Raw genomic sequence first — 17,193 nt, forward strand, 5'->3', positions numbered from 1 at the left:
GAGGTGCAGGTCACCTTGCAAGTCCCACGTCTGCTGCAGACCCGGCTCCTGCCCCAAAGGGTCGCGTCCCACCGCCCACCAGGCCCACCTGCGACAGCCTCCCGGCCCGGCTGTTGCAGGCTTGGTGGTTAAGCTTGCAGGCTCTGCCGCAAGACGCCTTGGGCTCAACTCCAGTCCTGCCACTTCCTTACTCTCTCTGAGCCTTGGACTGTCCCATCTGCGACGCAGGATGATAAAATGATGCGGATGTGGGCGGTTGTTCCTTTTATACACACTCGGCTGGTGTGACTCTCGCTGTGGCGACGGAGATCCTCTGGAGACTGATGTGGCTTTAGCGTGACGTCAGCGGCTGTGTGCCCAGGGTCCGGAGAGTTTAGGATCGGAGCATTCTTCCAGCGAGTCTTCCAACAGCCCTGGGACTCGCCCCACACCAGAGCTTGGAAATGACAGTGTAGGGCCCCTAAGAGGACCTGGCTGTGAGATTCAGCTCTGGCCCTTACTGAGTGACAGGGCCCCTGTGTGAAGAATGTGTCAGCACAGAGCGGCCATCCAGGGTAGTGGTCAGAGCTTAGAGGTGAGACCCAAATTCTGCCATCTTGAGTATCTTTAAAACACCATATCAGCTACATGAGGATCTCTTATCAAGTCTTGAGGATTTCGAAAACGGTTAACTTTTTTCTTTCTGTGGTACAGAGGATTGAACCCAGGGCCTTTGCACTCAGTTACATCCTCAACCCCTTTTTAAATTTTGAGACAGGTTCCCACTAAGTCAATGAGTTGCCCAGGCTGGGCTCAAACTCAAGATTGTCCTGCCTCGGCCTCCCAGAGTGCTAGGATTGCATGGCAAACCCAGCTAGAGGTCAACTTCTTAAACCTCCCCCCCCCCACGATAATTCCTCCCATTTATCCACATTGGTCTGGGGTTTGGACAAGGGGCCTTCTGCCAGCACCCCTCCCAGGCCAGGCCCAGGGCTCTGCAGAGAGCCTCCTTCAAGAGCACAGCCGCCAGTGTCCACCCTGGCCATTTCTCTCACTGGCACCCACCTTCTGGACGCTGCCAGCCCTCGAGTTTGAGACCCTTGCTTTTGACTCCTCATCCCCTGGCAGCAGCACTGCTGGTGATCTGGTTACCAACGCAAACTCTCAGGCTGCACCTGAGACCTACAGAATCGGAAACGCTGGCAGCGGGGCCCCTGCTCCTTTCAGTCCTGCCCCCCAGGTCTTCCGATGAGCACTGCAGCCGAGGTGGCACTGCTTATGACCCTCGCTACTCAGAGTGCAGCTGGGGTCCAGCTGCACAGATGTCAGTGTCCAGCAGAGCCCAGCTCTGACTCATGGGAACAAAATCTGCGTTTTAACCAGGTTTCTCGGGGCTTGGGGTGCACGTGAAAGTCAGAGAATTGCTGCTGTCGGGTGCCCTCGGCGAAGGGTGAGGAGGTCACCCTAGGAAAGCAGAGGTCACTCAGCTGTTGAGCACGTCCACCCCACCTTGCCCTTGCCCCCTTCCCAATTACAGCTGAGTCGAGGCTCCCATGCCCCCACATACACCTTTGGTTCCATAACGTTAATTTTATAATCTCCCTGGAGTGAGTCCAAAGCAAAATTTTATGTGATATGATTACACAAGGTGAATTGTCCTGGATCTGTTTAATGAAACAGATACTGTGTTTAATGATTCCATGGGGAACTAAGTACAGTGAGGCCATTAATCAGGCCTTGGTTCCTTCGGTCCACAAGAAGACGGAGCAGCAGAGACTGGCCGGCTGTGCCCAGACAGGCACAGGCCAGGGCGGGGCTCGTTACCTGTGTTCCACGCTGCTGCATGTCTTTTATTACGGGATGTGCAGGCAGCGATCACTTACCAGGCATCCCGAGCTGATCGAGGGCTTTGTTTTAAATTTTTCTTCTTCTTTCTTTCCAATGAAGTATTTTAGGAGCTTTGTCACAGGAGGGGGTGGGGTGGGCAATTACCTGCTGCCAGAGCAGGTTGGGTCTCTGTGGCTCTGGGAAGATGCTCAGACCGATGTGGTAGGGCCCATGGGACACCTCAGGAGATGCCAGGGAGAGGGGACATCAGCACAAATAATCACAACAGTGATCCACATGCATTAGGCTTCTCCTGTATCCCTGGTATGGTATCAGGACCTCTGCAATCCTTTCACTCTGTCTGCACGGCATCTGTAAGGCGGGAGGACTTATCAGCGTTGCAAACTGAAGCTCAGGGAAATCAAATGAGATCTCCAAAGTCACACAGCTCGTGTGGCGAGGAGCTGGGTCTTGAACCTGGGCAGTTAGACTGCAAAGGCATCTGTGCATGGACCTCGTGTCTCGGGCCGCAGTCTGAAGGTTAAGGGCGCAGCAGGTAGACTAGGAAGCTGCTCAGGACCCAGAGCCAAAGGGTGGCAGCCAACGGACTCACCAGCTCCTAAAGGCTTCCTTGGCAGGGTGGCTCCAGGGCTCAGTGTGGGATAGATGTGGGTTTCAGTTCTGCCTGGGACATCCCCGGGGCCTTGGCCAACGGGTTCATGTCTCTCAGCCTCCTTTTCCCTGCATCTGAAATGGCGCTAGTAATTCTTACCCTGCAGGTCTCCTCTCTTCTCCTCTCTCCCCCTTCTCCTTCTCTTCCTCCTCCTCCTCCTCCTCTTCTTCTTTTTCTTTTTCCTTTCCACCCCCCATCTCATTTTTACATTATTGGGGATTGAACCACTGTGAGTTGTGTCCCCCTTGGGAGCCTCCTGCCTCAGCCTGCCAGAGTGCTGGGCTCACAGTGAGACAACACCACACCTGGCTCTCCAGGCCTCTTGAGAGCTCAGAATGAGATCACACACAGGGAGCCCAGCATAGCCCCTGACACCCAGAAGCTCTCAGGCAGTGTCATGCTCCCAGCCTGCCCCCCAGATCGAGGAGCCTGGTGTCCCACGGCAGCGTGCAGTCAGCAGTGACGCCACATCACCTTCATCCCACAGCATCCAAGGCCAGACAGGTGGGGTGACCCAGGGGTCCGCAGCCATCATGCGGCCCAGCCCTCCCTTTTCCTTAGAGCCGCTCTGCAATCATCCTTTGGCACCACTAGAGTTGACCAGAGTGGCCTGGAAGTCTGAGTCTTCGTGGTGCTGGGTGACAGATGCCATCCGCATCACCTGGGATTCTCCCAGGAAAATTAGCAGCTTCCTGAATCTCCAGGGATGCTGCAAGGTGGCTCAGTCATTGGGGAATTCTGAAAAAGTAGAGCAGACCATCCACATACCAGATTTTTCCTAATCGCCCAGATACATCTGGTCTTAACCCATTATAGCAGTATGGGCTCAATTAGTCAGAGACATTGTAAATAATCTACTTTAAGAATAAAAAAAAATCTCCTTGTCATCACATAAATATTGCCCAAGAAGCCGTGGGGTTCCAGGAGTGGGGCCTGGGGAGCAGGAGACTCACACAGATTGTGATGTGTTCTGCAAAGAAGAGAGGCCCTTTCCTCACATCGCAATTTGGTGGTTGGGTATTTCAATTTAGCTCAACAGCCTTTCATGGAGCCCCTGCTGAGGGAGGCAGTGGAGGAAATGGGGCTGGAGCTGCTGGTGCCTGGGAAGACCAGGACCTCGATGGGGCGGTTTGATCTGGATGGAGCCTCCAGCCCTGTGACCTTGAGCAGGTCCCGGCCCCTCTCTGAGCCTCAGTTTCCACCCTAAAGAAGAGTGAACCGTTAACACTTTCCTTCACTCAGCCAGGGATTAGAACTGTTCCCGGAAAAAACAACAACAAAACAAAAAACAGCTGTTCCCAGACCTAGCTTCGGGCCGCCTGTTGTCGTCTGGTCTCAGTTGAGAGCTTCAAGGACCTGCCCTGCGACCCTTCAGATGGTGCTCAGAATTGAGGCAGTGATTCCTTGGTTGTGTTCCCCACGCCCTTCTGGTCCCTGTTTTGCGGTTACCCCTCAGCAGCTCTCTGGCCTGGCTGCCTCCCGCTTTGAGGTCTCTCCAGGGCTTGCCAGACAGCCCAGGCAGCCCCTTCCCACCTGGGTGACATCCATCCTGCTGTCTCACGGTGGCGAGGGAGCGGGCAGCAGGAGGGAAGACAGGCCATGTAGGTAGGGAGTCGTGCAGTGGGCTTTGGGGGGAAGGAGGAAGGAAGCAACCCCAAGAGGGGGCCCCTGCCCGAACCTGGGGAAGCCAGAGCAGGTGGCATCTTACCTGAGAGTAGATTAGCAGCAGTAGCGTTTAGTGAGCACCTACTGGATGCAGCTCACCGTGCTGACGACTTCATGTGCTGGGTTGCTTACTCCTACTCTCAGCCCTGTGATTCCCTGTGGATAGGCGCTAGCACGGGATGCTCCGGTAGTTAGAAACCCAGATCGTGAAGTCAGACAGCCTGGGTTCAAATTCTGGCTGTGCTTGCTCTTAGCTGAGTGACCCTGGCAGCTTGCTGACCTCTCTGCCCCTCAGTTTCCTCTCCTGGAAAATGAGGGCAGTGGCGATACCTACCTCACAGACTGTGAGGATTAAGTGGGATGAATAGATATATTAATAGTTATTAATATGTAATTATAATGTACTATAATTATATGCCTGCAATATAATTTAAATATTAGTATACATTGTGTAATATGTAATATACATACAATATACTTTATATATTTATATTTTTATATAATGAGTATAATATATAAAATTTATGTAATTTTTTACAGCATAGTAAATACATAATTTACAAATTATATAAATATGTGTATCACCTACATATGTTTATATATAGCTATAATGCACTGGGCACTCACTATTATATACGTACATATATATATATATGTATGTATATGTATTAATCCAAAATGAGCGTACATACATATATCTGCACGTTACATGTCTACATTGCAGTAACATACATTTCTGTAGCGGGCTCTGCCTGGCTTGTAGCAAGCGCAGGGAGGGCCAGACTGTCCCGGAGCCAAGGCTGGAGGCGGAGGGCGCGGGCCGCGCGGTCCTGGGGAGCAGAGGTCTCTGTTCCAGGCTGACCCTCCCTCCCTCCCGCAGAGTGGCCGGAGTTCGTGCGCAACTACGCCCCCTGGTGGGCTACGCACACGCTGGACTGGCTCAAGTTCGGCCGGAGAGTGTTGGTGGTGCACTTCGAGGACCTGAAGCAGGACCTCTTCGCGCAGCTGGGCCGCATGGTCAGCCTGCTGGGCGTGGCCGTCAGGGAGGACCGGCTGCTGTGCGTGGAGAGCCAGAAGGACGGGAACTTCAAGCGCTCGGGGCTGCGCAAGCTCGAGTACGACCCGTACACGGCCGACATGCAGAAGAGCATCTCGGCCTACATCAAGCTGGTGGACGCGGCCCTGAAGGGGCGCAATCTCACGGGCGTGCCCGACGACTACTACCCGAGATGATGGCGCGGCGCGGGGTAGGGGCGAGAGCCCCAGCACGCCCTGGTGACCCCCGACCCGTCCTGTCTTCGGCTGCTGTGGCCTTCGGCGAGCTCCCTGCGTGACAGAGGAGGCTAGAGGGAAGGGCTGCCCGGGCGCGACGTGGGCGTCCTGGTCTGGAGAGCTCCGGCGCATGGACCCCTTTCTGGCCCTGTGTCCCTGTCCCCAACACTCTGGGTTCCCCTGATGGGAGGGAGGGCGTCTTACTGTCACGGAGCTGTTCTGGGTCCTGCCTGCCCCGGCAGCGGTCGTTGAGGACCTGATGTGACCCCGTGGGCTGAGATGTGCCCCCCTTTCCTCCTCTGCTCAGGAAGCCCTGACACTCACCGTCTCGGTCCACCCTGTGTCGGGAAGAAGGCTTGCTGGACGTGTCCACAACTGTGGTTGTCTGACGCTCTGGCTACAGTGGGGAGACAGTGGTGCTCACAGGTGGCCCCCACCACCTGGGGTCCCTGGCACTATAAACCCATCCCCTGGTCACCCTGCAGCTGAGGAGCCAGCTGGTGGCCTTTGCAGTCTGGGGCTCCGCTCCTGCCCTGTTCGTCCCCCGCTGTGTCCAGGAGGTGATATGGGAGGTCCTTTGTCTGCTCCCAGGGTTCCTTGGGCAGCATCAGCTAACAGGGTGCCACGCCCAGAATCTGGGCAGGGTTAGAACCCCGGGCACACATCTGTCCACGGTGGCCCAACACATCCGTCATATTACACGGCCCTCCCACCCCTGCCAGTGGACCCTTTGCTGTCCAGCTGAGAGATCAAGAGTGCTCCAAGTCAGGCGGGGCCATGCTGTACCCAGAAGAGACTCCCGCTACCTTCCCAGACCACCAGCCTCCCTTCGCTCAGAGCCCAACAGAGCCAGCTTCCCCTGAGGGCCCTTTAAGGAGTGGGGCTGACCAATGGCTCACCGTTTCCATTGTGACGCTGCTCTGTTGATGCTGAGACACCAAACCAAAGGATTTCTGAGGACCCGAGTCACTGACCATCTGTTTTCAAGCACTAATCCAGGACCCCTTCTCTTCCCAAAGCCGGGATCCCAGTGGCTTCACACCCAGCCCACGTTAGCACCACCCCATCCTGTAGACGCAAAAGCCATAGGTCACAGCCTCTTTGCTCTTCTGTCTGGAGTGCCCCCCAAAAGTCCCTCTGCAGCCTCCGGGTGCAAGTAAAGGCTCATTCCCGAAAAGCAAAGGGTCCATGGAGAAGGCAAGTGAAAAGAGTATATTTTTTTAAGAGGAATATGACTAACACATTCCACTCCCTTGACCCCTGGCCATGCAAAGAGAAGGCACAAGGATGAGACCTGTGCTGTCACTCTCCAGGTTCCCTCATCCGTAGGATCTGGGCCACCCCATGGTTCAGCCAGGGGCTCTGAATGTATTTCATACCGTGTTTCTGTCCCCTGGCTGATTTCTAGTCTTTCGTGAAACAGTAGAGGGCTGGGCCTCCCCTCTCGCATGGAAGCCAGCTCTCACTGGGAAACTCTTGACCCAAGACCCAGGCCAGTTCTTTGCTGGTGGTCCCCTCTGGCCACAGGCTTGTGTCTGAAGATTCCTCAGGTCAACACTATCATTAAATTCCAGTTTTGCTGATAATTCTGCCACGTGTTGGAGTGTTATGTAAGGCGAGTTCACAATGCGGGTTTTGTGTGTGTGTGTGTGTGTGTGTGTGTGTGTGTGTGTGAGAGAGAGAGAGAGAGAGAGAGAGAGAGAGAGAGAGATGTCTGGAGGTAGAGCTGGTGCGTAATTGCTTTTGTGTCTGCCTCTCTCCGGCATAGCTGCCTGTGAAGAACTCTGTGCCTCTGTGTGAAATCATCTGTGTGTTATGAGGCCATTTTCCCCCCATGGGTGTGGTGATCAGCCCATTAGTAATGCATCTGGGTGGAATTGCGTGTAGATAGAAGTGACTGGTGTGGGTGACCCAAGGTATGAGAAGCCATCAGTCCGTTTTGGGAGGAGCTGCCTGCCTTCAGCACGTTCCTTTTGTCCTTGGTAGCTGTAAGGGATGTAGGCAGACGTGTGGGCTGGAAGAGACAGCCACATAAGTGTCCTTTGTGTTTGTGCAAGGGTATGGAGGGGATCCTCTGTGGAAGGTATCCCTTCTGTACGTATTGGTGTGTGAGTGTGTGTGACGGAGAGAGACGCTGAGTGTGAGCTATGCACGTTTTGGTAGTAGGGAAGCCAGCAAGAATATAAGAGCACTGGGAGTCCCCTCTGTCCCCTGGTGTGTGTGGTGGTGGCAGTGGGGGCTTAACCTCCATCTCCAAACCTCTGACTACAGCTGAGGGAAGACCCTGGGTTCACTCCTCTCTCCCTGGAGAGGTTTCTGCAGGGAGGTACTGGTGCCTGGACCATTTCCCAGCCCGTGGGAGGTACGAGATTTTAGATCCCACCATTTAGGTGGTACAGGTGGGGAAGCAGGGGGCAGGCAGAAGAGGGAGGGAAGGGCTTCTGCTCATCTGGGGGGAGCTCAGGGCTCAGGGTCCTGGCATCATGAGGTAAGGAGAGGAAGAAAGACGTCAAGGGGAGACAGGACGTGGTGATGCATGCTGGCCCATGGAAACCATCCTGTGATGGCTGACTGAGCACTGATGTGGGCTCCAGCCTCCACACTGACCCCTGGTCACACACTGAGCTCTGATCCTGGACATGTAGTTTCCCGTGATCCTGGTCTTGCACTGATCTTGTATCCAAATTCTACATTGACTGAGTCCCAACTCCAGCTCTCTGCACACTGAGCCTCGATCCTGTTTTTTGTTTGTTTGTTTGTTTGTTTGTTTGTTAGTTTTTGGTACCAGGATCGAACTTGGATCCTTTTGCTTACAAGGCAGATGGTAGAACCACTGAGCTAAATCCCCAGCCCTTGATCCTGGTTTGTGATTGCTCCAACCCGGACCCCGGGCTGAGCCCTCACCTGCCCAGGACAAATGCTGGTAGTGTCTCTCAATGGATGTCTTTGTCACCTAAACTGTGATTTTGGCCACAAACAGCCCCATCCTACCCTGGAGGAGCCCTGATGTTGATCACTCTGGGCCCTGGCCCGGTCATAGACCAAGCCTTGACTCTGGTACCAGGCTGAGCCCTGAACCGATGTGCCCATCTCCTTTTTCCTCTAAATGTCATCTGTGTCACCAAGTTCTTGTCCCAGCTGGAAATGAGGGAACCATAAAGCACCCAGCTTTACTAGTTCCTCTCTGGACCTCATAGATTCTGCACCACATCCAGCTCCCCACTCCTCCTCACCTCAATTGCCAGAGAGGGGCAGCCATAGATGGGGCTGAAACAGACAGTTTGCAACTCCGTCTTTACCTAGCATCTGCCCTTTGTACCGCACTTCATCATAGGCAACCAAACCTTTGCATTTCAGACTCAGAAAGAAGAGACTCATTCAGCACAGGTTTATTAAGCACCTATTGCACCCCAGGCCCTAGTTTCTTGTTTAGGGACTGAGAAAGGAACATTCTCCGTTCCTGCAGAGTTCACGTTTGACTAGGTAGAGAGCAGATGTCTTTAAAATGATCAGAAAGATTCTGCAGAGATGATAATGGACAAAGAAGATAAGGCTGGAGGGCATGGGCTGCTCCTCACCACCCCCAGGAGGTAGATGGAAGAGAGACGGTTAGTCCTCTCCACACAGGGAGCAAACTGGGCAGGAAGTAGCCCAAGCCAGAGATTCACTGCAGAGCTGAGGCCACTGCCCTTTCCTTCCAAGGCCGAAGAGCCCATTCCACGTGCAGAAAAATGACAAGAGGAAAAGTGACAGGTCTCAGCGGTCCGCAGTGCGGGTGACAAGCCTGGCCTGGCTGCCGGGACGGTGGGCTCTCGTCCTGCTCTGCCCACACCGTGGCTCCAGGGCTGCAGAGCAAGCAGAGCTCGGTATCCGCTGATTGCAGATTGGTTCTAGTTTCTGCGGTAACCCTGGCGGTGGCTGTGAATGTCTGCAGCGGACAGTGTGAAAAGGGAGAGGAGGAAAGGATGGGGGTGCCGGGGTGGCCACAAGCTGTGCGGAAGCCTCACCTCCCAGAGACCCGGCCTCTTCCCTTCCCCTCCCTCTCACGCTGTTTTCTTCCTGTGCCCGCTCTTCCTCTTTCCGGTTCTCTTTACCCTGCCTCCTGCTCTCAGTCTCCTTCGTTATGTTCTAATCTCCTCCACCTGCTCATGACCCACGTTTGTGGGGTGTCTTTCTCCCCACGTGCTCTTCTCTCTCTCTCCTCCCTCCCTGCTCCCAGCCCCTCCTTTTCTCCTTCTTGATTGCCGCCTAGGTTTCTGCCAGCGCCTCTCCATCTGGCTGCACCGCGTGATCTCTGAGCTCTCTGTTTCCCCTTCCCATTCTTTTCCCCCATCCCTGCTGCCCTCTCCCATCTCCGCATCCTGGAGAGTGGGGATGACTCTGCAGGACCCAGACACGGTGAGACAAACGGTACCCAGGCTGGTAACCAAGGAAGTGGTTTCCTTAGCAACAGAATCTACAGGCACGTGCTGCAAGGCCCTCTCCCCTTCGCTGTTAGAGTCAGGAGAAAAAGAAACAGAATGGATGGTAGGAGGGGGACAAACCTTGAGACAGTTGTACCCCACTGTAGTGACCCTCACACGAGGGCACAGTGGTCTGACACTCGCTCTACATTTCTTACGTTAGGGCCACTCAAAAGTGTGAGCGTTGGGGTCAGAGGTGGACGTGGAAAGTGGACGACAGCAGGTAGGACCCACAGGACTTAGTGACAGGTTGGACGTGCGGGGGAAGAACACACAAAAAGGCAAATAGCCCCAAGACGCGGGCCTAGGCAGCTCCTGGGAGGCTGTTTCCTTCGAGACTGAGAGCCCAGGACAGAGGGGTGGAGGAGGGCGAGGGAGACATTAAGGAGATACAGCTCTCCAGCCTCAAGAGTTCCTCTAACCGGCCAGGATGGGGGCCGGAAGATGGAGAGACAAATGCAGAGCTATCTCATTCATTTCTCCTCAGTAAATTGGCAACGGGTGCACCAGAGAACAAGAACAGCCTCCAGGGCGGGAGAGGCTCAGAACAGTTCAGTAATTTGCTCTAGGACACAAAAGTCAGTGACACTCTAAGCTGGGGATGATCTAGAGCCTGTCGGGAAGGTGGAAGAGAAAGAAGGGGTTAGAAAATGGAGAGACGGGAGAAAGAGATTTAAATCGTTGATCTGGCACTTTTTCCTACCGGAAAAACAAAAATATGTTCAAGTTTAGGGAGGATGAGAAAGGAGTAGGAGGGAGACAAAAGCGCCCTACTGTATGAGAGCTTCTGCGGCTATAAATAACCGTCCCCAAAGAAAACATCTGCCGAGACGCATTCCCTTCCAGAGCGAAGAATTGCGCCCCAGTCCATGCTGGTATTTAAATGACTCAGAGGGGTGTGGGAGGACGGGGGGCCAAGGGCAGAATGGGGATCGATGTAACGTGGAAACCTGGCTCTCCTTTCCCCAAAAAGCAATAAAATGTGCCGGCGAGGAGAGCTGTAAATCTGGCCGATGATAATATCCGTCCTAGCAAAAGCAACATGTTTATTTATCATGTTTGTGGGTTTACGATTTCTCCTCGAATTTACAGTCTGCAATCTGCCCGAGGGCAAGGGGAGAGACACAGAAATGAGGCCAAACCCAGCAGAACGTGGAGGAGGAAGAAATGATAAAATATTTATCCCCTCAGCCCACTCCCACCCCCTGGCTGCCTTAAATCCAATTTCGAACAGAGGTGGTGATTTATCCGAACAGGGCCTTGCAGCTCCCTCTCCGGCCTCCAACAGCTAATTGAAATGAATAGTCATTACAGCATAGAATGTGTTGCAGCAAAATGATTTTTTCTGCTTTCTAGAATCATTCACTAAACAAGTACGGGACTGGATAGTCAGCTGAGAAGAGTCAAGAGGGTAGCACTTGATGGTGACCAGATTTCTGTGCAAGAGGGGAGGGAGAAATTCCCTTCTGAGACAGGAGGTAGACACCCGACCCAATAGCATAGTTACCTGGGCTTCTGGAACTTGGCGTGCCCAGCCTTAGCCCAGACCTTTGGAATCACGTGTTCCAAAGCTCCAGGTGTGGAAACCACTGCAGCCAGCGGGACTGGGAGTGACCCTGCGTGCTTACCCTGAGGCAAGCTCTGTACTGTTGGCCTTTTGATCATTACTGGCCCACACATCATCACACCAGGACAGGACAGGATTGTTACCATCCCGTGCCTTTTCATGCATTATGATCCACGCGTCCCTAAAACTAACTCAGTACCTGGCACATAGTAAGTGCTAGGTAAATGTTGATTTTCTCAGGAGGTGAATCTTGAATTTCACTCTTTAACAGATATGGAGAGAAGAGCTGCAGTCACCAGCCAAAGCTGGTTTAGCTCCTTAACAGCCCTGAACTTTACCACCAGCAAGACTGAATTATTTTCTATCCTTTCACCCCTGTTAGACTCCCAGAGCCAATAAATGGAGTGGTGTGTCCACTTTTCTGGTCCCCAAGAACCAAGTGTACACATCTCTTCCCCAAATTCACGTGGTGTGTTGGTCACCTTCACGTTACTGTGTCAAACTACCAGAGAGAAGCAACTTGGAAGGAGGACAAATTTACCATGGCTCGTGGTTTCAGAGGTTTGGGTCTACGACTGCCTATTTGGGTCCTGTGGTGGGGCTGAAAGATGAGGAGGAGCCTGTGCAAAGCAAGCAGGAGTGTGGTGGGCTTTTATCACAAAGTCTCTGCCCCCCAAACCCATTAAGTTATGGGTCCATAAATAGATGAATCCATAGATCCATGCATCCATGAATAGACCCTGGGGAATAGACCCTGGGGTCCACTCAGCCCCCAAATGCCCACCTTCAAACACCACTGCAATGGGAACTAAGCCTTCAACATGTGAGCTGTTTTTTAATCTTTATGTTTATTTTTATTTGTGTTTGCAATACTTAATGATTATCATCCAAACCATAGCATATAGGCAGCTTGAAATTGACCATGGTGGGAATATTTACTCTGTGGAGAATGGCAAACGCTACAAGTCAGGAGTCTTGTTTTTTGTTTTTGTTCGTGGAGGCAGCTGTTAAATACTTGCGATCACAACACTGCCTGGGTAGAAAACATCTGCACACCCCTGTACACCAGTCTCTGTTCTGTTGGAAAGCTTTCATCCGGCTGATTTCCTGGCCTCCTTAGGACAGGGCTCAGGCTCTTCCTCTTTGAGGCAGCCTACCGTGATGACAAAAAAATAAGTTCAGCTTTTGCTCTAGCCGTCTTAATCACAGCTCTGAACAAGTCAATTGTGTGTGTGTGAGAGAGAGAGAGAGAGAGAGAGAGAGAGAGAGAGAGAGCAGGGCAGGCACACATGCACTCAACGACTCCTGTTGCTCCTTTAGGGTGAGAACCAAGTCATCATCTCCAGATTTCCACGCACCTCCCAGCAGAGACTAAGAGATGAGCACATTTTCAATTAAGGAAAGAATGGGCTGGGGATTTAGCTCAGTGGCTCCATGCCTGCCTGGTAAGTGCAAGGTCCTGAGTTCAATTCCTGCTAATAGAAAAAAAATGAATACGCCAATTATATCTATCCCAACTGCCTAGTTCTCACAAACTCTGGAGTTAATGAAAAAAAGGATCTGCCTACCTGAACAATGGCCAAGAAGAAAGGGAAATAAGAAATGATCATTGCAGTTATTCTGGTAACTAAGACACTAAATGCCAATTCTGCACCCGCATCATGCTACAAATTTCACATGTGTAACAGCCCCGTCATCACCAGAATGCTGAGATGCAGGGGCTCATTCTGCCCGTTCTACAGTTGTGAAAACCAAGATCACACAACTTGCGATGGTATAACTGGACTTTGAGTCAAGTTGTCTGGTTTCAGAGTCCCTACGCTCTGCTGCATCCTAGGGGAAGAAATTAATTCAGAGCCAGCAAGTAAAGATGCCAGGGAGTGCTGCGGGGAGGAAGCACAGAGCAAGGAACAGACTGCTTCAGAACAAGAGAGGAGGGAAGAAAACAAATCTTGTAAAGGATTGGCCTTCTTGGAAATATGTAGACCCCCGGGGACTTAATTTAAGAAGCTGAAAATTATCTAATATAGTGGCTTCCAGATTAGGACTTCCAAATGTGGCTTCCAAATTAGTGGGGCCTATCTTCAATCAAAGCCACCTGAACCCCTAATCCAGTGGTGAACCCATGGCACGTGTGCCATGGAGGGCTGTCTGTATCACTGAAATCTCTAAAAGGATCACCATCACTGCCCTAATCTCTAACACAGGCTTGGCTTCATACCCAGGGGATTTTTAGCAACACCTGGAGAAGTGTTTGGTTTTCAACCCTGGGAGGGGGGATGTTGATGGCGCCCAGTGGGCAGAGGCCAGGGTGCTACTGCACATCCGGCGCTGCACATGACCCAGGGTGAGGAGAGACGGAGAGAAGCCACCCAGGGTGATGCAGGCTGGGAGCTGGTGGTACAGACACCTCTGCGCCCTTAGCTGCAAGATTTGTTCATAGGTTCCCATGACAACTGCCAAGCAGTGATCTTTTATTCCACAGCTCAGTGGTTTTCTCTAAATCCCTTTCTCTATCCATCCCAGACCACAGAGGCAGAGTGACAGTATCTTCCCAGGCAGAGACCACACAGGAGAAGGAAACGTGGACGAAGGTCCTTTCACTGTGACAACAGAAGCAGGGGATTTGGGAAGAGGTAGGAAAAAAAAAAAAAGGAAAAGAAGAGCTTAAAACTACACCAATGTCCAATCATCAGACATGGAAGGCACTAAGAAGGGAAGAGGTGTTCTCAGGCCACCTTGGAAATCTGATGATGAAAGGCATAAACTGCTCCCCAGAAAAAAATGTGTACATGCACAGTGTTTCATGTGCGGTTTCAAGGAAAATTAATACCAAGACCTAAATGAGGAAATCAGAAATCATTTAATCCAGTGGCCCCCAAATGAGGGCAGTGGATCTAACCTGTATCTTCAATCAAAACCAAATGTGAAATATTGACCTCTAATACAATGGTTCTGAAACGGACATTGTTTTGTATTCCAGGAGATCCTTAGAAAAGTCTGGAGATATTTTGGGTCTTCACAACTAGGGGAGAGAAGGTGTCCCTGGCATCTAGCAGGTGAAGACCAGGAGTCCACTCAGCATCCTACAAGGCAAACAATAGCCCCCACAACAAAGTGTGATCTGATCCAAAATGTCGGAGGTGTCAAGGTAGACAAACCTGGTGTAATGTAATAAAGGGAACTGCTTCCATGGTGAAGTGACTGGGGACCAGACACAGAGCTCCTCTAGCATTACACAGACCCGATTTAGATTTGACTCAGCTAAATGGCCTAGAGCCACCTGCCACACATCTGTGAGCTTTAGTTTCCTCAGCTTTGAAATGAAGGTCATTTAACTCCTGGGATGATTGTACTAAGTACAGCGGGGGGAATAGAATAGCAAAATATTAGTAGTAGTCACACAGTGGTACCTCGGTTAATGAACTTAATTTGTTTTATGAGTTTGGGGAAGACAGCTGTGTTTCTGTTTGTGTGGGAAGATGGTCTTGGTTGTATTTGTTACCCAATTTGGAGATTGTGAAGGAAAGCAAAGTTTTGCTGAATGCTTTTGTTTGTGAACTGAATTGTGTGGGAACAGAAGCATTTGTGAGCTGAGGTATGACTGTATTGTTATTAGTAGTAGAAGTATTACCTTTACTATTTGTATTAATAGTGTTGTGGAAGATGTCACAAATGAGGGAACTGGTTCTTAAATAACTTAGAGAAATGTCTACCACTGGCTAACTTGAGGGATCAAAGACTTGATTAAGCTGAGAAATATCTTGTCAAGCTATGGTGATAAGGCCATTGGCTGGTTTTCTTCCTAAATAGCTTATAAACTAACCCTAATATGTGTGTACTGCTGCCAATAATTATAGGGGAGTCCTGTCACAAGAATGCCTTAAAGAAGCCAGACAAACACACCCAAGTGTGGTGGGTTTGTGTAAAATACCACCTTATAATTATTTAGCTATATTTCTCATTTTCACTCATTCAGAGCCCAACATTTATCTTTGGAGTGAATCTTGATTTAAGAAATCTAAGTTATCTTTGCTTCAGGTCCCCTAAAAGCAGAGCCCTAGGCAAAGGTGTGTATATGGGTTATAATGAAGAGATGACCCTAGGGAGCAGAAGTAGTGACACAAGAAAGAGGGGGAAAAAAAGGCATTAGAAGGTTAATTATCAAGATCATGACTATGGGTCATGTCAGTGTGATTCTACCAGGACCCCCTAAAAGTGTGTAGACCTGTCTTAGTCAGTCCTCGTCAGTGGGGCAAAATCCCCAATGCTCCCTAGCATAAAAGAGGAGAGGTTTATTTTGGCTTGCATTTTAGAAGTTTAGGTCCATAATCAGCAAGTTTGAATACAGACACCATATGGTGGAATGGCTTGGGTGGAGGGGTAGAGGAAAAGCTGCTCACCTCATGGCAGCCAGGAAGCAGAGAGAATGAAGAAGGGAGCCCAGGAGGGAGATACACCCTTCCAGGCCACTTCCCTAGTGAGCCAGCTCTTCCCATCAGACCCCCAGATCCTAACATCAAATTTAGCTATAGTATCTCTGTGATTCAGTTACCTTTCAGAAGCCTCACCCATGAGCACGTGACACTTTGGGTATTGCTAGAAATAAACTGTCACAAGACTGGCTGCGAGAGTCACCCACTAGAAGAGATGAGAGTTCCATCGGTTCTCTACTTCTCACTTGTTGGGCATCGCCCCTGATGCCGGGCTGGTAACTTCCCTTTCGGGAGCTTCAGCAAGGTACAGCAGGAGTTCAAGACCTTGGAGAGGCCCAGGATGGAAAGCAGGGTTCATACGCTTGAGATAACACACAAAAAAGAAAGCGAGTGGGAGAGATCCTTGAAATCAGAAGTTGATGGGTACAAGTTCAAGCACAAGTGCAATGTTATACCATGTGGTATTACAGGCTCCCAATTCCTGGGGTTGTTCCTGGGCTAAAGTCTCACGTTTGCCAACTATGAAGCTATGAATTTCAGTTTTCTCTTCTTATGTCTCATAGAGCTGTTGGGAGAATGGAACAAGCTTATGTTTGTAAAGTACTTAGCAATCATGTAGTCTTACATAATATGCTATTACAAATAACAGGTGCTCAGTAAACAGGACAATCACCCATACGCTTTCATTAACCTGTTTGCCATGATGTATGCCAAGCACTGAATGAACTAACAGGAAATGAAATTTGCCAGTTCTACTGGTCAGCTTTCCATCACTGTGAGGAAATGCCTGATATAAATAACTTGTAAAGAGGAAAGGTTTGTACTGGCTCCCTGTTTCAAAGCCTTCAGTCCATGGTCCCTTAGCCCCGTTGCTTTGGGCCTGTGGGGTTACAGGACATCATGGTGGGAGAATAAGAGGGAGGAGGCCACTCACCTCATGGCAGCTGGAAAGCAAAGAAAGACAGGACAGAGCTGGAATCCCAATATTCCTTCAAGCGCACATCCCGTATGACATAACTTCCTTCCAGTAGGCCTCACCTCTTACATGTTGCACCACCTCTCAGTAGCACCATAAGCCAGGAACCAAGCCTTCAACCCACGGGCCTTTGGGGAACACTTCCAAGGCAAAGGACCCAGTGAACAGATTGGCAGGGAAGGAGGGTAAATCATCGCCGGTGTAATCTTCAAAGCTCAGTGATCCTCTGCTAGAACACCACTCCAGAGTCATCTCCAGGTTCCTGTCAATGGCTCATATTGGGCATAAGTTCCAAGTGATCCTGCTCATCTCATGTGGACTAAAGGCTTTAAATT

The 17,193-nt window shown here is 51.0% G+C and overlaps 1 protein-coding gene and 1 long non-coding RNA gene across 4 annotated transcripts in view; both read left to right on the forward strand.

The window, feature by feature from the left end:
• The window catches only part of Wscd2 (WSC domain containing 2), a 116,515-nt gene extending 109,513 nt beyond the window's left edge, over window positions 1–7,002 (forward strand). For all 3 annotated transcript variants that reach the window (XM_033762380.1, XM_010603990.3, XM_010603991.2), the window contains one exon: window positions 5,025–7,002. In XM_033762380.1, the coding sequence (XP_033618271.1) occupies window positions 5,025–5,377 (353 nt within the window). In that variant the 3' untranslated portion in view covers window positions 5,378–7,002. The remainder of the gene's footprint in view (window positions 1–5,024) is intronic.
• Window positions 7,003–9,875: 2,873 nt separating this feature from the next.
• On the forward strand, window positions 9,876–11,816 carry LOC104848165. Its single transcript, XR_776333.1, has 3 exons — window positions 9,876–9,943; window positions 10,043–10,102; window positions 11,718–11,816. It is a non-coding gene; the product is annotated as an uncharacterized LOC104848165 (long non-coding RNA).
• Window positions 11,817–17,193: the final 5,377 nt, after the last annotated feature.

The sequence above is a fragment of the Fukomys damarensis genome, unplaced genomic scaffold, assembly GCF_012274545.1.
Source record: "Fukomys damarensis isolate Sample0158 unplaced genomic scaffold, DMR_v1.0_HiC HiC_scaffold_12, whole genome shotgun sequence".
NCBI classification, from domain to species: Eukaryota; Metazoa; Chordata; class Mammalia; order Rodentia; family Bathyergidae; genus Fukomys; species Fukomys damarensis.